Below are 20,418 nucleotides of genomic sequence, written 5' to 3'. Positions count from 1 at the left end.
GCATGATGCATCCATATTTGTCTAATGTTGCCTATAAATTCTCCTCCTGCAGTCATCATTTCAACAGTCACAAACCAGTGATCATCTATCAACCTGATCAAACAGACCTGTTGAATGCTGTAGAGTAATTTTTCAGAACCTTTTGCTGATAAATCTCCAGTGCCCATCTGGACATGCTTGGCATACTTCTTTCTAGCCAAACACTGGTATGCAAATTGATTTGGCTTCTTGCAGTTAGAATAATGATTTTGCCAAATTGAATGTGCCCTCTTTTCTTTTGTGTAATATTCTCTGCAGTATTTACATCCTGCTCATTATCCATGGTCTTCTGGTCCTTTTAGGCTAGAGTATCCATCAGCCAAACACTTCTGAATCCTCATTTGGTAGATGTACTCTCACTGCAGGATCTCTTATGACTAAGACAACAATCTTAAGTGAAATCACCTTTTTACTGCACAAAATCACAGAATTCTGTGAGTGGTGTTAATGTAGTCATATGGTAATCAATGGATGCTTTTACATCCTTGTGCCCCAATTTTGAACACATACTATTCATAAATTATTTTCATTTGGGTCTTCAAAGCATGCCTTCAAGGCTTTCAAACTGTCTGTACTTTGTTTTTTTTGTCTGTGCTTCAGGATGATATCAGATGGATTACACTTTGAAAGAGTTTCTTCCCAGCAGTATTCAAAGTGTAACAACTCACAGAAAGTCTGGCATGTTAATTAAATCTGTCACAAACTCATAGCTTTTTTACTTGCAATGACAAGACTGTCATTTCTGTTTTGTACTATTTTCATACTGACTTGTGCCAGGATAGGAAAATCTACAACCACTGTGAGTTACCAAGTGCTCTCAGCTATGGCCTCTTTCTTTGTTCTTTTCCTGTGGCTTTCAGCTGTTCTGAATATTCCAGTATTCCTCTTTTAGTAGTTATGTTTCTATATAACCCTTCAACATTCAATTCCAGCTCCACTCTGACACCATATTAGGAGCTTGCAGGACAACAGTTTGGCTTATACTGTGTCTTATTGAGCTGGCTTTAAACTGGGTGTCTGCAGTATTTCCTCATGGTAGAGATCAATGACAATGGAAAGCAGGAGGCACAGTAGTTTAATGTCACATTTCTGATCCAACAACTATCTTTACACCTCCCGCTTTATCGTTCAACATCTTTGCTTACTTCTCTACCTTTTCACCACTTTCACTTTCTCTCTATACAGCTTTTTATCTCTCTCTCTCTGTCTCCATCATTATCTTTTACAGTCACACTAAAACCAAACAGCCTTTGAGTACAAAGTGGAAACTACGAAGATAGTGTGAATAGCCGCCAATCCCAAAGACTACGAACATTCAAATAACTTCCTATGTCAGATCAGGTCAATCCATCCATAATAAGAACATAAAGTTCTAGAGAATCTCAGCAGGCCTGACAGCATCTGTGGAAAGTTAAGCAGAATTAGTGTTTCTAGTACAAAATGACCTACCAGATAACAAACAAGAGTCATAATGAACTCAAAATATTAACTCTCATTTCTCTCTCCACAGATGCTACCAGACCTGCTGAGTTTCTCAAGAACTTTGTTTTGACTTCAGGTTTTAAGCCTCCACATTGCTTTAATTTTGGATGAATCTATCCTGTACTATTGGGAGAAAGTGCAGTTCCAATGCTGACTCAATCTTCACATATTTCATAGCTTTGAGTAGTATCCACTTCAATTAGAAAAAGGCAATATGTATTTTCTATTTTGAAGTAAACATTTGTAAAACATATTATTTTAGGGATTTCAATGACTGTTTCATGGCTGATATTCCCTGTATGTGAGACATTCTCACACCTATACACTCACTATTTCACTGTTAACATCAACATATTGATAGTACTAATGTAGTCAAACCATTTTTATTTACATAGTCCTTTCAATGTAGTAAAATATCACATAGCACTTCAGAGGGTTGTTATTAGATATGTACTCAGCCCATTAATGTACTCCCTATACACTCATGACTGTGTGGCCAAATTTTGTCCTGAACTCTATCTACATGTTTGCAGATGATACCACCATTATAGGCCAAATATCAAACAATGATGAAACAGAATACAGGAATGAGATAGGATGCTTGGTGATGTGGTGCAAAGATAACAATCCCTCCCTCAACATCAGCAAACTAAAAAAACTGATCATCAATTTCAGGAAGCAGGGAGGAGGACATGCCCCTCTTTACATCAGTGGAGCTGAGATGGAAATGTTGGGAATGTGAAGTTCCTAGGAGTGATGATCACCAACAATCTGTCCTGGCCCGCCCACGTTGATGTGACTGTCAAGAAGGCACAATAACTCCTCTTCTTTCTGAGGCAGCTTAGGACATTCGACTTGTTCATAAGGAAACTCACCAACTTCTATACATGCACCATAGAAAACATACTGTCTGGATGCATGATGGCTTGTTACGGCAACTGCTGTACTCAGAACCATTAGAAACTGCAGAAGGTTGTGCAAACAGCCCAGGCCATCGCAGAAGCCAATCTTCCATCCATTGACTTCATCTCCATTTCTTATTGCCATGGAAAGGCAACCACCATCATCAAAGACCCCTCCCATCCTAGTCATAATTTCTCCCAACCTCATCCGTCCGGCAGAAGATACAAAAGCTGAAACACACATACCAACAGATTCAAGAACAGCTTCTTTCCTGCTGTTATTAGACTTCTGAATGGACTTCTCAAAATTCAAATCTAATGTTGATCTTGCTTTTCGTACATTGGCTTTGCAGCCATAACTTTGTATTCCTCACCATGTTCAATCACTCTATAATCTTTGTATGTCATGGTCTGCTGGACTGCATGCAAAACACAACTTTTCACTGTACGTGGGTACACATGACAATAATAATAAATCAAATCAAATATCTTTTGCAACTTGACACCAAAATATATGAGGAAATATTAGACCTGGCAACATCAGAGGAGCAGGAAAGTTGACATTTCTGGTCTGGACCATTCTTCAGATTTTTTCTGAAGAAGGTTCCAAGACCTGAAACATCAGCTTTCCTGCTCCTCTGATGCTGCCTGGCCTGCTGTGTTCCTCCAGCTCCATACCTTGTTACCTCAGACTTCAGCATCAGTAGTTCCTATTATCTCTGAGGAAATATTAGGACAACAGACCGCAGGTTCCATGAACAGGTAGGTTTTAAGGAAGATACTATAAAAGAGAATGGCTCAGAAAAGGAATTCTGGAACTTCTACTTCATTTTTTAAAATCATAGATTGAGTGAGTTTAACAAGAGGACAAGTGACTGCAAGGGAAGCAAATAAAGAATTAAAGCCTCTATTCACTGTGTGGGGGAGAAGCACTCTCACAGTTTGCTACTGAACTTCCTTGTTCAGTAAGTCCCTGTTGCATGAAAATACTAGTCCCTCCTCCAAAGTCTCCTGGCAGAGATTATCACAGGTTTACCCTCGGAATGGAGCATCTCAGGGAGCATGGAGATCCCATTCCACTGTGAAGCTTCAGGGACCCACCCTTTTTTCTACTGTATCCTCTGGATTAGCCTACTTTAGAGGGCTAATGGCTGTAATGAGTCAATCAAAGGTAAAAGAGACATGCAGTTTACAGAGGTACAGATTGTAGGGAACATGATCAGCTCCAATGATTGACAGGGCTCCAATGCAATACTATCAAAATGGCATCTCCTCATTGTCCACCTCCATTCACACGTCATTAACAAAGGAAGATGGAAGCATTACAGAATCAGAGAAGCAGACAGGCTTACTTGCAGATTCCTGATTCCTTGTGAATAACATCGGTCAGTTACAACAGGCAGGAACTATCCACTGAGGCTGCCTCACACATGCCTGAAACAGTGTGTTTTGACCTCCCTCCCAACAGCCCTCTGATCGTTTGACAGAGGGGGAAATTTACAGCAAGCCTGGCAAAGAATTATTTTCAGTTCCCATTAAACAGTGGAACCAGAAGCCAAAGGTGACACCCACCCCCCACCCCTTACATTTCCCTGGCATTATACAAACCTTTTACAACCTAAGTTTCCAAACACATGACCAGGTAAAGAGCAGCACCATGCCCCTCCCCTCCCCTTGCTCTGTAATCTCTTCTAAATCCACATCCCTCTGAGATCTGTGCACCCAACCAAATCTGGCTTCCTGTGCATTGATAATTTCCAAGACTCCACCACTGGTAGTCACAAATTCAACTGCCTATGCCCTTCATTCTGCAAATCCCTCCCTATATCTCTTGGCCTGACAACCTCAGTCTCCTTAACAGGTCCCTCCTCATCATTCCCACACCCATCCACTCCCCTACCCTTAGGATACATCTACAACCTACTTATTCGACCAAGTTTTAAGTCCCATATCCAATGATGGTGTAGTGTTAAGTTTTGCTTTATAACACCTTTGTAAAGTACCTTGGGCTGTTTTATGATGTTCGATGTGCTGTAGGAATCAGAAGTCGCTACTGTCCAGCTAGGAACAAGGCCTAGTTATCAACGTTATTTTCCTCCCTTTGGGACAGCCCATTCTATAATGGGACGGTGGAATACTCACATGGTCCCGCACCATTTGGGCGATATTGTCCACCTCAGATGGGTAAATGTCTCAGGATCTGACCAAGTGCTTGATGCGCGCAGGGAAGGGGCAATGCCTATAGCACAGAGCAGTACATTGTTCTCCCTAACCCAAACCCCATTGTGCTCACAAACAGCCCACACCCGCGCATCCTGCTCACACACACACACACACACACACACACTACTGGGAGCTCACTGACAAAGGCATCACATAGAAAAACACCCGAGGCAAAGCAACTCAACTCAGAACCGTCTGAACTGTCCCAATCATTTGTTTTTTTTAGGAATCGCGGCTTTGGAAGCGGACTGTTTAACTGTCTATTCAGTGATTCTTGGACAGTACCATCAGTAACTCAGTGAGCAGGGTCTCTGCGTTCTGCAGCCGGCCCTTTGGTAATCACAGCCCTGGGATGAACCGGTTTCCAATAAGCTGCCAATGTAATGACACCCAAGGTTGCTGTTCCTCATTCAGGCGGTCAACCTGAGGATCGGACCCTATTCCCTCACACAAACACACCCAGTAACACCCGCATGCCTCAGTATACCTTCAGCCAGTGACAACTCACCGCTGCCTCCACGCTGTGTGTGTGGATCAGGAGCAGAGACGCTGCAATCAGCCAGCAGGACAAGCGGAGAGACATGGTCTAAACTCTCCCAGGCTCTGCCCTCAGCATTTGCTCTCAGCAGCCGAGATGGAGATGGGAGCTTGCAGGCTCACACCTCCTGAGTTTCCAGCCAGCGGGCTGAGTTGCACGAAAGTTGGGAGGCTGAAGTACGTTCCTCAGTCAGTCGCACACAGATTTCCAGTGTCTGGGAAAGTGCTCTCTACTCCCAGTTTTCACTGCTCCCGGTTTACACTCCTCCCACTCTCTCTCTCTCTCTCTCTCCATCCAACAATACGCATCACAGATTAGAGGGGGGGCTTTCAGCGCATTAACCCTTGAAGGACTGGCGCTGTTTTCAACATTCACCACTACATTTGCCACAAGCCCCCTTCGGACTTTGCAGTTTTGCATTGTTGACGCTTATTGCAGGTTTGTTTGACTCTATTCTCGATGCCTGGGCTGCTGGTCCTGGGACCAATCCACATCCCCACAGTCAACACCACACGGACCTGGTCACTGCCTTTCTGCTCCTGGTGGGAACTCGCTGCTCACAAATTGTCTGCCCCATGTCCTGCAAACAGCGACTTATACCTCAATTGGAGTTAAATGGTTTCGAGGACATTTGCTGGTCTTGGAAAATGTTACTTAAATGTGAGGATTTTTGTCGTTGACAATGGAACCATCCGCCAAAGGGTTAAGCCCCTGAAATCTGTCGTGAGCTACTGGAGGGGAAGAGAGAGAGTGTGGGAGGAGTGTAGAGCGGGAGCAGTGAAAACTGGGAGTAGAGAGCTCTTTCCCAGACACTGGAAATCTGTGTGCGACTGACTGAGGAACGTACTTCAGCCTCCCAACTTTCCTGCAACTCCGCTGGCTGGAGTCTCAGGAGGTGTGAGCCTGCAAGCTCCCATCTCCATCTCGGCTGCTGAGGCACAGAGCCTGGGAGAGTTTAGACCATGTCTCTCCAGCGTCCCTGCTCCTGATCCACACACACAGCGTGGAGGCAGCGGTGAGTTGTCACGGACTGAAGTTATACTGCTGCAGTGTGTGAAGCTTTGTAGAAGTCAACTGATGGGAAATGCGACAGTGTGGAAGGTGTGAGCGTGGGAGGCACATGGGATGTGTGTGTGTGTGTGTGTGTGTGTGTAGGGGTGGGTGTGGCATGTCGATGGGTGGGTGTGTGTGTGTGTGTGTGTGTGTGAGTGTGTGAGGAGGGGGTGTTGTGGCTATGCATTCTGATTGCATTTGGGTTTGGGTACTTCCCTGAGCTGTATGCACTGCAGGTGCTGAGGTGCTGGATCACATTGTGAGGCACCCCCCAGTGTCTCCCAACTGGAGAGCCATGTGACCACATCCTCTTCCTCAGGAGAAAATGAGGGCAATAATTACGAATCAAAAATCTGAGCCCAGTACCTTTAAGTTTCTTCTTGAAACTTTTCATTTGTTTTTCTGAGAACTGAAATTGAATGAGAATTGTCTTGGGCTATTTTCAGTTGTTTTTTGGTTCACATTGGCTCCTTGGCTTTTCCAACAATTGATGTTACTTCTTTTGCCTGTGTACCATGTGACAGTTTGAAAGTTGTCTGTCTGCTCCTGTTGTAGAGTGTTCCTGGGATGTGTGAAGAAATGACCATGCAGGACACACCCAGGGACTATGCTGCCATGAATGAGGCCCCAAACATGCTACAGACTAATCACCCTTCAAAATGCCCTCAGATTATTGCTCAGAATGTCCTCAGGAGTGGGTGGAGATGGGATTCGATGTAAATTTGGAGACAGAGTAGTACAACCCTGCTTTAAAGTTGGTCTTCTGTCAATCTTGTGATGTTAGTTGGCCAGCCTTGGAAAATTCCTAGTATTGATGTATCATTGGAGACCAAGCACTTCTACATTTTTGAGTTTCTTTGGCCCTAAATTTAATCCCACCTTATTGGGAATTATGCTGGCAGGGGAGGGAGCTATTAAAATGTAGATGGAGTTGTGCACCATTCTCAGAACAGCCCCCTTCCCCCTTGAATATTGTAACTACTCAGGAATAGGAAGGATGCACAGATGTGTAAGTTCTCTCATTACATCTCCCACTGTCCCAAGAAGACAACCTTAGTTTCTCCACTGAACCCCTCCCAATTCCCCTCACCCCCCAACCTGATTGATTTTTTTTCTGAGTTCCCCAACCCCTTGGCTTTGCTGACCCTGAGGGCCCAGTTCCCAAGCTCCCCAATGGTCCTCTGACAATTGTGATCTTCTATTCCTTCTATCTCACTGACAGGGTTCAATGGAGAGTAAGCTGGGGACTCGTGGAATGGGGTGAAAATCTTAAGGGATCACACCCTGCCAAGAACAAACAGAGTCTCCTCTCTCCACATGTTGTGAACCCCAATTTCTGATTCCCTCCCTGTAAAAATCAACCCTTGCCTTCCTGCACATAATAGAATAGCACTGGAATTCTCAGGGAAATGGCATTCTCTTCAGCTTTACTGGGAACCTTAACGTTTACAGAAATCAACAATGATGGAATTTAGAAAACTATTTATCAAACCTTTTATTCATCCATGAGATTGGGCTACGCTGGTTAGTCCAGCATTTATTGCCCATCCCTGGTTGCTTGAGAGGAGGTGGTGGTGAGCTGCCTACCTGAGCTTTTCTGGCCTATGTGCTGTCGATACACCCATAACATTGTTAGGAGATGGGTTCCAGGATTTTGCCCTAATATATACATTGATACACATTGCTGCTATTGAGTGTCGGTAATTGAAGCAGTGAATGTTAGTGGATGTGATGTAAATCAAGCGGACTGCTTTGTCCTGGACAATGTTGAGCTCCATGAGTGTTGTGGAGCTGCACCCATCCAGGCAAGCAGTGAATATTCTGTCACACTCCTGACTTGTGCCTTGCAGATGGTGAACAGGCTTTGGGGAGTCAGGAGATGCGTGCCTTACTATAGTAAACCTAGCCTCTGACCTGCCCTTTATAGCACTGTATTTATATGATTAGTCCAGTTCAGTTTCTGGACAATGGTAGCCCCCAAGATGTTGAAAGGAGATTGAGCAATAGTAATGCCATTGAAAGTCATGGGACATTGGTGAGGTTCTCTCTTGTTGAAGATGGTCGTTGTTTGGCATTTGTAATGTTAATGTTTTAATGTTAATTGCCATTTGTCAGCCAAAGCCTGGATATAGCCAAGGTCTTGTTGCATTTGGACAGCCAGCTATTTCAGTATCAAAGGGTAATAAGGTGTAGAGCTGGATGAACACAACAGGCCAAGCAGCATCAGAGGAGCAGGCAGGTTGACGTTTCAGGCCTAGATCCTTCTTCAGAAATGGAGGAGGAGCAGGGGGTTCTGAAATAAATAGGGAGAGAGGGGGAGGCAGATAGAAGATGGATAGAGGAGAAGATAGGTGGAGAGGAGACAGACAGGTCAAAGGGGCGGGGATGGAGCCAGTAAAGGTGATTGTAGGTGGGGAGTTAGGGAGGAGATAGATCAGTCCGGGGAGGATGGACGGGTCAAGGGGATGGGATAAGGTTAGTAGGTAGGAGATGGGTGTGGGGCTTGAGGTGGGAGGAGGGGATAAGTGGGAGGAAGGCCAGGTTACGGAGGCGGGGACAATCTGGGCTGGTTTTGGGATGCTGGGCTGGTAGGGGGAGGGGAGATTTTGAAGCTTGTGAAGTCCACATTGATACAATTGGGCTGCAGGGTTCCCAAGTGGAATATGAGTTGCTGTTCCTGCAACCTTTGGGTAGCATCGTTGTGGCACTGCAGGAGGCCCAGGATGTTGTTTGAAGAATGGGAGGGGGAATTGAAATGGTTTGTGACTGGGAGGTGCAGTTGTTTGGTGTGAACCAAGCTTTGGTATTCTGCAAAGCAGTCCCCGGTCCTCCACTTGATTTCTCTGATGTAGAGGAGGCCACGATGGGAGCAGCGAATACGATATACCATATTAGCAGATGTGCAGGTGAACCTCTGCTTGATGTGGAAAGTCTTCTTGGGGCCTTGGATGGCAGGTGAGGGGGGAGGTGTAGGGGCAGGTGTAGCTTTTCCTGCGGTAGCAGGGAAAAGTGCCGGGTGTGGTGGGGTTGGAGGGGAGTGTGGAGCGGACAAGGGAGTCCCAGAGAGAGTGGTCCCTCTGGAAGGCAGATAAGGGTGGGGAGGGAAAAATGTCTTTGGTGGGGTTGGATTGCAGATGGTGGAGGTGTCGGAGGGTGATGCGTTGGATCCTGAGGTTGGTTTAGTGGTACCTGAGGACCAGGGGGATTCTGTTTTGGTTGTTATTGCGGGGAGGGGGTGTGAGGGATGAGTTGCGGGAAATGTGGGAGACATGTTCGAGAGCGCTCTTGACCACTGATGGGCTGTTGCGGTCCTTGAAAACGAGTGGAGGTGAAGGAATTGGGAATAGGGGATGGCATTTTTGCAGGAAGGTGGGTGGGAGGAGGTGTATTCTAGGTAGCTGTGGGAGTTGGTGGGCTTGAAATGGATATCGGTTTCCAGGTAGTTGCCAGACAAGGAGACGAGAGATACAGGAAGGAGTGAGAGGTACTAGAGATGGTTCAGGTGAACTTAAGGTTGGGGTGGAAGGTGTTGATGAAGTGGATGAACTGTTTGAGCTCCTTGTGGGAGCACGAGGCGGCGCCGATACAGTCATCAATGTAATGGAGGAAGAGGTGGGGTTTAGGCCTGTGTAGATATGGAAGAGGCATTGTTCCACGTAACCTACAAAGAGGCAGGCATAGCTTTGGCCCATGCGGGTACCCATGGCCACCCCCTTTGTCTGTAGGAAGTGGGAGGAATTGAAAGAGAAGTTGTTGAGGGTGAGGATGAGTTTGGCTAAGCTGATAAGGGTGTCGGTGGAGGGGACTGGTTGGTCCTACGGGACAGGAAGAAGTGGAGGGACTTTAGACCATCTGTATGGGGAAATGCAGTTGTATAGGGCCTGTACATCCATGGTAAAGATGAGATTTTGGGGACCGGAGAGTTGGAAGTTCTGGAGGAGGTGGAGAGCGTGGGTGGTGTCATGGACGTAGGTAGGCAGTTCCTGGATCAAGGGGGAGAAAATGGAGTCGAGATAGGTGGAGATGAGTTTGGTGGGGCAGGAGCAGGTGGAGACAATGGGTGACCACTGGTTTCTCATTAAGAAACAATAATCTCAATAGATGAAAGATTCAGCAGAAACCCTGCTAATTCATTAGAGATTGTCGCATCTCTAATGGTTTGCTGAAGAGTTATTTGGGCTAAAGATGAGAAACGAGAAGCTGTGATTTCAAGCCCCACCTGCTTTGGAGGCGTCTGATGATACCTGTGATGTCAACTGGGTTTGCCACATAAACACAATGGCTACATGAGCAGGTCAGAGGCTAGGAATACTGCAGCAAATAACTCACGTCCTCACTCCTCAAAGCCTGTTTGCCAACAACAAGGCACAAGTCAGCAATGTGATGGAATACTCTCCACTTGCCTGGATGAGTTCAGCTCCAACATGGCCCAAGAAGCTTGACACCATCCAGGACAACACAGCCCACTCGATTGGCACCACATCCAAAAACATCTACTTCCTCCACCACCAACACTCAGTAGTAAATGTGTACTTTCTGCAAGATGCACTGCAGAAGTTCAACAAAGACCTTCAGACAGCACCGTCCACACCCACAACTACTTTCATCTAGAAGGGCAAGTGCAAGTGAACATCACCACCTTTAAGTTCCCCTCCAAGCCACTCACCGTCCTGACTTGGAAATATATCGCCGTTCCTTCACTGTCGCTCGGTGAGCATCCTGCAATTCCCTCCCTAGGAGGGTTGTGGATCAGTGGTTCAAGAAGGCAGCTCACTACCACCTTCACAATAGCAACTCAGGATAATAACAATAGGTTTTGGCCAGGCAGTGGCTCACAGATCTTACAGGTGAATGAAATAAAAGGAAGACCTCTGAGCTGCGGTTTGCAGTAATGTTTTGTGAATGTATAACTAATTGGCTGATGCTTAGAAGAAAGAGTATATTTTTGTTTACAGACTTCTACTGAGGAGAGCTTGGGGATGGCATGGTGGCTCAGTGGTTTGCACTACTGCCTCACGACGCCAGGGACCCAGGTTCAATTCCAACCTCAGGCAACTGTCTGTGTGGAGTTTACACATTCTCCCCGTGTCTGTATGGGTTTCTTCTGGGTATTCCGGTTTACTCCCACAGTCCAAAGATGTCAGGCTAGGTGGATTGGTTATGCTAAATTGCCCACAGTGTTCAGGGATGTGTAGCTTTGGTGGGTTATAAGGGAATGGGTCTGGGTGGGATGCTCCAAGGGTCAGTGTGGACTTGTTGGGCCAAAGGGCCTGTTTCCACACTGTAGGGATTCTATTTTTAAAACAAAAGGGCGGGACTAGGCCATTCTGCCCTTCAAGCCATTCCATTCAATGTGATCATCATTAATCATCCAGCTCAGCCCCATGTTCCAGTTTTCTCCTCATATCTCTTAATCCTTTTATCCTTAAGAACATATCCAGTTCTTTCTTGTAAACGTTCAATGCTGTGACCTCAAATGTTTTCTGTGGCAGAAAATTCCACAGGTTCACAACTCTCTGAATGAAAACATTTCTCCTCATCTGGGCTCTAAACGGCCCACACAATGTCCTTAAACTATGACCCCTAATTCTGCACTTGAGTGTTGGGAGCATCCTTCCTGTGATTGTACAGGTTTCTTGAAAGAACTTCATAGATTTCTTCGATACTCTGTCCCCCTCATTCTCTGGGTTTAGTCTGCGTGCTGGAAGCTTTTCCTTGCTGCAGTCAAATTTCTTTGGAATTGCCTGGAATTATAGTATTTTACGTCAGAATCTTGTTATTCACATCCATTTCTTCCTCAGCTCCTGGAGATAGTTGGTCCATTTGGAACCCTAGATCAGTGGGCACTGGGGATTTTCTGGAACAGGGCCCGAGTTTCTTTCAGCAAATCTTGGTAAACTACAGAAACCATCACAGATGGGCCATGTCTGACAGGACATTGTTGGGGTCTGGCTGTATAGAAGAACTAAGTGAAATCTTTAATCTTGTTTCTGCCCTGCTTCCCTCTGTTGCTGAATGTTTAACTGTGCCCAAACCCACCCTAACTAAGGTCAGTTAATGACACATTGGGGTGGGGTGTGATGCTAATGATGCCTCTGCAGTCTTCTGAATTTCTGTGGTACATCACTCAAGCAAGTGGGATGGATTTCTGACGGTGCCCTCAGTACAGTCTATGAATCTCTGGCATGAGAAAAGAGGCCCTGAGAGCTCATAAGATGAAAGGGTCTTTTTGAAGTTACTGGATGTTTGTTGCCATCACAGGCAACTAAAGAGTTTTTCATCGAACAATAAAGCTCACAATGTTCTACCCAGGTCATTAGAATGTGATCCCACAGAAAGAAAGTGTTGCCCATTTAAAAGTTCTGAAACTTTTTCTTTAAAAAATAGTAGGAATACCCAGTTAATGAAAATGTTGATTTTGTTTTTTTTAAAGAAACATTTGTTTTATTCAGAATCCTTGTTACTTGGGAGAAATCAGTTTTTTTTTGAGAGGAATGTTTTAGGGTGGGGCTCTAATTTCTGGATTAGAATCATTCCCAGTTCAGCATATAACCCACTTCAGCCATGTAAGAGGGCAAATTAAGCTAAGCAATCATGAAGACAGAGAATTTGAAAGTTTGAGGTACAGGAACATGACCTTTGGCCCATCTTGCCCACTCCAGTGCTTATCTCCTTTGTGATCAAGTGAGGAGGATTGAATTGACTCTCCTGAACGTGACGATGTTGGTTGACCACCAGAAAGATTTAATTATCTTGTTAGCGCACAGCTATGCCTTACCTCAACAAAAATATTGTTCACATGAAACATTAAAAAGCCAACGACAAGGATCTTTTGTGAGAAAAGATGAAAAATTTTATCAAGGAGTCATCTGTTAACTCCAAGAAAAATAAAAATGTGCTTTATTAACCATACAGACAAATCTGACTACAATGTTAACAAAGGGTTCATGACCAAAATAAAAAGTAAGATAAATGAATATGCAGTTAAAAGCCCTTAGAGTATTCTGAAGGTGTAAAGTATTAATCTGAGACGATAATCAATAAATATGGAGCTAGAAAAGCACTGAGTCCTGATGAAGCGTTTTGGTTCAAACCATTGACTTTCCTGTTCCTCAGATGCTGCCTGACCTGCTGTGCTTTTCTAGCTCCACATTTATTGACTCTAGCTTGCAGCATCTGCAGTCCTTACTGTCTCCTAATCTGAGACCATGGTTGGTTAGTGGGTGTCCTGAATCAGCAGCAGCCATGAATATGACAGATATGTTTAAGTTGTTAGTATTCAAATGTTTCTCCAGTGTGTATTGTCAGTGGTTGCTTTGTCATTCCTGAGCAACAGCAGGGAATCCAGTCCTATTGATATAAATCCATTTCCAGTGCTCTGCCAAAGTATTTACTTGAAATACTGTTCATTCATGGTTCCCTGTGTCTGGGGGTCATTGTTACCAAGCTGTATAATTGCAGGCAAGTCTTGCATCTCCAATATGTGTAACTTATCATACAGGTGTAATATGAAGATCTGAGATGTGAGTTTCTTCGTGCCTATCTGATTTAAAAGTCTTTAATATCAGTTCAGTGTGGCAGCTGGGTTGTACATTCTTGCTACTCTCTGGGTAAAGAAGTCAAAAATTCAGGGTGGCATCTAGTTGAGATGATGAGGATCTCATCGGGCTGGAGTACGGCAATAGCCCAGCGATGCCTTTTAGGGAAGGCCCACCACTCAGCCCATAAGACCATAAGACATTCAAGCAGAAATTAGGCTATTCAGCCTACCGAGTCTGCTCTGCCATTCTATTATGGCTGATAAGTTCCTCAATCCCATTTTCCTCCTTTTCCCCGTAACCCTTGATCCCCTTGATAATCAAGAATCTATCTATGTATCTCAGTCTTAAATGTACTCATTGACCTGGCCTCCACAGCCTTCTGTTGCAGTGAATTCCATAGGTTCACCACTCTCTCTGGCTGAAGAAGTTTCGTCTTATCTCCATTCTAAAAGGTCTTCCCTTTACTCTACTCTAAGGCTGTGCCCTCGAGTCCTAGTCTCTCCTACCAATAGAAGCATCTTCTCACATCCACTTTGTCCAGGCCATTCAGTATTCTGAAAGTTTCAATTAGATCCCTCCTTGTCCTCCTAAGTCATATCTTAACCTTTCCATTCCTGGGACAATTCTCGTGAGCCTCCTCTGAACCCCACTCCAGGGCCAGTACATCCTTCCTGAGATATGGGGCCCAAAACTGCACACAACACTCCAAATGTGGCCTGACCAGAGCCTTATAAAGCCTCAGTGGTACATCCCTGTTTTTATATACAAGTCTTCTCAGGATAAATGCTAACATTGCATTTGCTTTTCTGACTACTGACGCAACCTACAAGTTTACCTTGAGAGAATCCTGGACTTTCAGACTTATAAATTTTCTCTCCATTTAGAAAATAGTCCATGGTTTTATTATGCTTATCAAAGTGCATGACCTCACACTTTCACTTAACTGGATAGTGGCATGTTGGTCTTCCTGGGGACTAAGGACTGCAGAGGCGGAGGTCCTATCTTCTGGCAGTGGTCAGCCGTTCAGAGACAGCACTAGGGATGCTGCTGATATAGAACCTATCTGAGGCTTAATCTCATTACTGGATCCCCTACTTCAGGCGAGATATGGCAGGGCTGGGATTGCCAGGAAGGGATAAGGACTTCCCCCGGCAAGGCCTTAGTGGCTACTCCCTTCCTGATACTGGATCTCTCAGGCATGCACTAAATGTCTTCTGAATATGGGATCTTCCTTCCTGTCGTAGGCTCCATCAATTCTGACAAGGTGTACCTATCATGGTCTTGCCATAATGAGCTCCTGCCTGCCATTGGTATAATACCAACAGTGCCAGGATGTGGCTTTTAAGTGGGTGACAGTTGATCATTTAAAGCTCATGATTGGCAGTGAGAAGGATGCCCATAGGCTTTCCATGGGGTGGATGTGGAAAATGATGGGTTTCTCACCCACAGGGTCAAAACCATCCCCTGCCTCCCACCAATTCAAAGACTGTTTGATACTGGTAAGATGTATTACAAACTCTTTATTTTTAATCTTTGCTTTCTAACCACATGGCTTGAATTTCTTGGTTTTATGTGCTATTATTACTGTTGGCCTTTTATCCAGAACCATATAAAGATCTTTGTGGAAATATATGAAAATCATATCCAATATATTTCTGTTGTCGATTCCCTTCACTGTTTCTTCACTAGCTATGTAAGTGTTAACCCATTATTGCGATAACGCTGTTCACAATCTTCCAAATTCAATTCCTACACATCTGTCAGGGCACCAGAGATCACAAAGTTCGGAAATCCATTTTCTTTGTCTGTGGTTCTTGGTATTATCTTTTTGTCCTCCCTTACTACTCTGAAGTGTCAGGTGTGAGTGACCATCATATTCCAAAGCACTCTCTCCTACTGTCGAGCTAATTCCCACATTGAGTCAAAATCCTACTGACCTCATCTTAGCTAAGTCATCTCCAACAATATCATCCAACCCTACACCATCACTTCCCAAACCCCCAAAATCTTACCCCTGGCTCTTTCACCTCTCTCCAATCACAGTGCAACCTGTTAATATCATATTGTGCAGATCTACAGTAAGCACTCTTGAGTGTGTAAGGGATGGAAACACTTAGGGTCTAATGCACCTGTTCCTTGGCTCACTCCATACTTTAGTCTAACCAAGACTCTCAACATCAAACAGATGATTGTAGAAGGGTTTCAGAGGAGCTTTTGATGTGACTTTGAATTTATTTCGGGCCAAGGTCACAAAGCTGTTTGATTCTCATTTCTGTGGTTTTTATTTTTGAACAGGTTTAATGAAGCATCTCATTCAGGAATGTGCTGGAATTAAGGTTTCAGCAGATTGGACATCTTGAAAGCAGAGTGAATATCAAGAGGAAAATTTAATGCAGTGAAAATATCTCTACGAAGTAACATGTGGTAGGTTTTTTTCTGATTTCTCAGTTGTGGTATAGTGCAAACAGAAACAAGATAAATAGCAGGAAAATTGCCTGAGAATGTCTGACTAAAAATCCACAAACAAAGTCTTGCCATGAGAGAAATTGTATGTTTTAAGATGTAGGATGTAAACAGATTTAAAAGGATCTAGACAGATTAAGATAGATTGCAAAAGCAGGGCAAGTGGCGAAATGTGGAGTGAATCTCAATTGAATATGTCAATACTATAAACCACTTAGTTGAGAGGATTAATTGTCAAGCAATTTTCCTCTAATTTTCTCAACGTATCAACCATTAAATCAATTAACAGCCTTCAGAAATATAACAACACATCAGCTATCACAGCCCCAATAGTTAACCGCCCAAATAAGGGACAATGACAATGAAAATAGAGTTATCAAAGTGTCTCCAAGTTATGTGTGTATAACCCGCATTCCTTCAATGAGCATTGCCTATCCAACTCTCCACCCCATTTCACGTCCACTATATGCCATCCTCTCACACCTGCTTTCATGTTCTCTCTCTCTTGTGCTGGCTCTCATTTTTAGTGCTGGGTCCACTTTTGTTTGTCATTTATATAAATGATTTAGATGGGAGTATAGAAAGCATAGCTAGTAAGTTTGCAGATGACATCAAATTTGTGGTATAGTGTACGGTAAAGAAGGTTATGTAAGATTACAAAGCGATCTTGTCATTTGTGTCAATGGGCTGAAGAGTGGCAGATGGAGTTTCATTTTGATAAGTGCAGGGTATTGCATTTTGGTAAAACAGATTAAAGGCAGGACTTAGACAGTTAAAAGTAGGACCTTGGCTGGTGTTGTAGAACATAGACCAAGGGGTTCACACCTAATTCCTTGAAGTTTACATCAAATATTGATAGTGTGATTAAGAAAGCATGTAGCACATTTGCCTTCATTGCTCATAGCTTTGAATATAGGAATTAAGAACTTATTTTGAGGTTGTACAGGGTGTTGGTGAGGCCTCTTTTGGAGTCCAATGTCCAGTTCTGGCCGCTCAGTTCAGGAGAGGGTTCAGGAAAGATTCACCAGAATCCTGCTGGAATTGGAGGGTTTGACTTCTAAGGAGAGGCTGGATAGGCTGGGACTTTTCTCACTGGAGCGTAGGAGATTGAACAGTGACCTTAGAGTATAAAATCATGAGGGGTATAGACAAGGTGAATGGCAGGTGACTTTTCCCTAGAGTGGGGAATTTCAAGGCTAGGGGCCATAGTTCTAAGGTGAGAGGAGAAAGATTTTAAAAAAGACACAAGGGGCAAATTTTTAATGCAGAAAGTGGATCATGTGTGGAATGAACTTCCTGAAGAAGTCGTGGATGCGGGTACAATTACAATGTTTAAAAGACAGGTAGATAGGTACATGAGTAGGAAACGTTTGGAGGGATATTGGCCGAGCACAGGCCATTGAGACTGGTATAATTTGGGATTATGTTCGGCATGTACCGATTAGACTGAAAGGTCTATTTCCAAGCTATATGACTCTATTACACTCCCTCTCGCTGTCACAATCTTGCTCGGACTCTCACTCTCACATACACTGTCTACACCCTTTCACAGAAAACATCTGTCCTTGTCTTTGAGTTTAGGTCCCAATCCAGAAGTCGAGCCTGCTCAGCCAGGTCGGTCTAATGCTCCCGGTGCAGACCTGATGGAATGTTTCATTGTCAGAGCTGCTGCCCATTGGGTGACAGGTGAAATTGAGTGGCAGATGAAAAACATCTCATGGCGACTTCTTCTCCCTGTGCCGTGGCCAATATGTATTTTCTTACTGAAAACCACAATCCAAATGATCGGTTCTTCATCAAGTTGTTTGTAGGGTCTTACTGTTCACAAATTTGCCGCTGTGTTTTCTGTCAGTGAGATCTCTGATTTTCTATTACCAGCAAAGGTCTCTGGAATATTTCATGTTTCTGGATGCAGCTCCTCCACGTAACCAGATTTTTCCCTGACAGAAACAAAAGCTTGATCTTATTACTGATTTAGAAGTGAATAGGTAGTACTTTTACTGACTGTATTGGGTGTTGAGCGATATCTCTTTGTGATGTGAATTCCCTCACTATCAGACGTTTAAACCTATCTGTTCATTATTTTACAGGTGCCACTTATTACGATTACACATTCTGTTGCTGTTGGCTGACACAATTCTTGCTGTAAGTCAAACTTAGATTTTTCTTCATTTGCCCTCTCTATGTCTTTGCTTGTGGCCTATAACAGGTTGAAATGCCTCTTTCTGAGCTTTAACCCATTTATTATTCTCACACACACACATTAGGAGATTTCATTCATACCAAAGTTTAGTAATAGAATCTTAATGTAAGTACTGCAATTAAGCTGTGATTGGAATCATGTAAAAGTTTCCAAAAGTCTTTAATACACAGAATAGGAACAAACCCATCTTGGGGTATCATCCGAGATAACAAGGTTTGGAGCTGGATGAACACAGCAGGCCAAGCAGCATCTTGGGAGCAGGAAAGCTGATGTTTCAGCCTTCCTGCTCCTAAGATGCTGCTTGGCTTGCTGTGTTCATCCAGCTCCACACCTTGTTATCTCAGATTCTCCAGCATCTGCAGTTCCTATTAATCTTGAGGTATCATCCACCTATCTTCCAACTAAAACTCTTTCCCATTCTTCACTGAAGTACATTTATGTATTGCTGGTTATAGATTCGCAGCTACTATGTTGATCACAATGCTAAATAGCAGAATCAATGCTTTATCAAAAAACCAGCTCTACATTTGTTTTCATTTGCATGAGTAACATTAAATGATATTTATTTTTTTCTTTAACTGATATCCACAAACCATAGTTCCATATCCCAAGTCCTGCAGTGGATAGCTGTTCCTACTAGTCAGCGATTTACTGCTAAATGCAGACTCTGGAATGTAAATTGCCTGATGTGGAATGCTGGATATGGAACATGGAATGTGCTGTGTGGAATGCAGGATGCATCAGTCCTGAGAACCGATTGCACAATCAATGTTCATTTTGGGGGTTGGGAATCTCTGGAATTCTCTCCAGTCAATGAGTATATTGAGGACTGGGAAGGATAGATGTTTGGACATTGAGGGTTATGGTTGGCAGGTGGAAAGTAGAGTTGGTGTGGAAGATCAACTATGATCGTACTGAAGTGTAGAACCAGCTCTTAGGGCTCACTGGCTCCTTTTAATGTGATTGGATTATGATTGATAAATCTAACGAACAGATGCTTTGGTGATCAATTTTTCTGGATTGATAACAATGGATAGTTACCAGTGTCTGCTTCATGGGGCCTGAATTTGTCGATAGCATAGGATTTACTTCAGGGCTAAATGCAGGATGGAGGGAGGATTCCTGCTTTGGCAGGAGTTGTGGTACCTGGGGCCACACTTCATGGTCTCCATGCAATCAACGACGTGGCTATTTCAGCCATTCTACTCCAAAGAGTTGTGGGCCAGTTTGAAGGCTGGCAGTGTATTTGCATTGTATTTGCACTATCAAGAAGAGTGACAGCTCTTGGAACTGCATCTGAAGGATGGACGTACTTCCCTCACAACTGAGTGCATAAGGTCTGGAGGCTTCTGGCCATTCAGGTAGGATCTGGTGAGGAGGGGTCATTGACGACAGGTGATACCAACTCCAGAAAGGTGGTTACTGCAACTGAGCCATGAGTGCTCCTTTGACTATGCTTTAGTGCGCAGCAATGGGTCCCTGGAATCCTCTTAGGGAGGAGGGCACCAGGGGTTTTCCTCATGTCGCAGAGTACCCTACCCCTCCACTGGTAAACTACTGGCTGAGGTGGGGAAGGGGTGACCTTAATGGGCGCTTATATGGTCAGGATCCAGGTGGGCATGCCAAGTCCATCTTTTCCATTGGTGCCAAAAAGGCAGAACAGTGCCCCACCCGGCCATCTTCCCATGCCATTTTGGAAGCTGTCTAGTCACCGAGTCTGTCCACAGGGCAGCATGAGGGAGCTGTGTGAGTCTGTAGGCTGGGAAAGGTGCATCCTGCTCTTGTTCTTTACATCCTCTGATCTTTTCAGTTAACTACACAGAGACTGGGCAGGCTGCTCATAATCCACCTCGCCAAAAAGCTTGACGTGTTCCGAGTTCTACAGCGAGACTAGAAAGTGCAAAATCTTCCCTACAATTACAAAGGGGGAAATAAGAACATGTTGTGGGGATTCTAAAGAATGAGGTGCAAAAA

General features: G+C 44.2%; 2 protein-coding genes across 2 annotated transcripts in view; one reads left to right on the top strand and one right to left on the bottom strand.

Annotated features, from left to right (window-relative positions):
- LOC125453228 (collagen alpha-5(IV) chain-like) overlaps nt 1-5,458 on the bottom strand; it is a 189,164-nt gene extending 183,706 nt beyond the window's left edge. Inside the window, exon 1 of the mRNA XM_059646446.1 lies at nt 5,155-5,458. Within this exon, the coding sequence (XP_059502429.1) occupies nt 5,155-5,229 (75 nt within the window). The 5' untranslated portion in view covers nt 5,230-5,458. The remainder of the gene's footprint in view (nt 1-5,154) is intronic.
- Nucleotides 5,459-5,587: 129 nt separating this feature from the next.
- The window catches only part of LOC125453227 (collagen alpha-2(IV) chain), a 195,852-nt gene continuing 181,021 nt past the window's right edge, over nt 5,588-20,418 (top strand). The window contains exons 1-3 of the mRNA XM_059646445.1: nt 5,588-6,199; nt 16,074-16,202; nt 18,332-18,386. Coding sequence (XP_059502428.1) covers nt 16,198-16,202; nt 18,332-18,386 — 60 coding nt within the window. The 5' untranslated portion in view covers nt 5,588-6,199; nt 16,074-16,197. The remainder of the gene's footprint in view (nt 6,200-16,073; nt 16,203-18,331; nt 18,387-20,418) is intronic.

Source organism: Stegostoma tigrinum, chromosome 6, assembly GCF_030684315.1.
Source record: "Stegostoma tigrinum isolate sSteTig4 chromosome 6, sSteTig4.hap1, whole genome shotgun sequence".
NCBI classification, from domain to species: domain Eukaryota; kingdom Metazoa; phylum Chordata; class Chondrichthyes; order Orectolobiformes; family Stegostomatidae; genus Stegostoma; species Stegostoma tigrinum.
The sequence above is the reverse complement of the archived record's forward strand: the minus strand, read 5'-3'. Positions and strand labels throughout refer to the sequence as shown.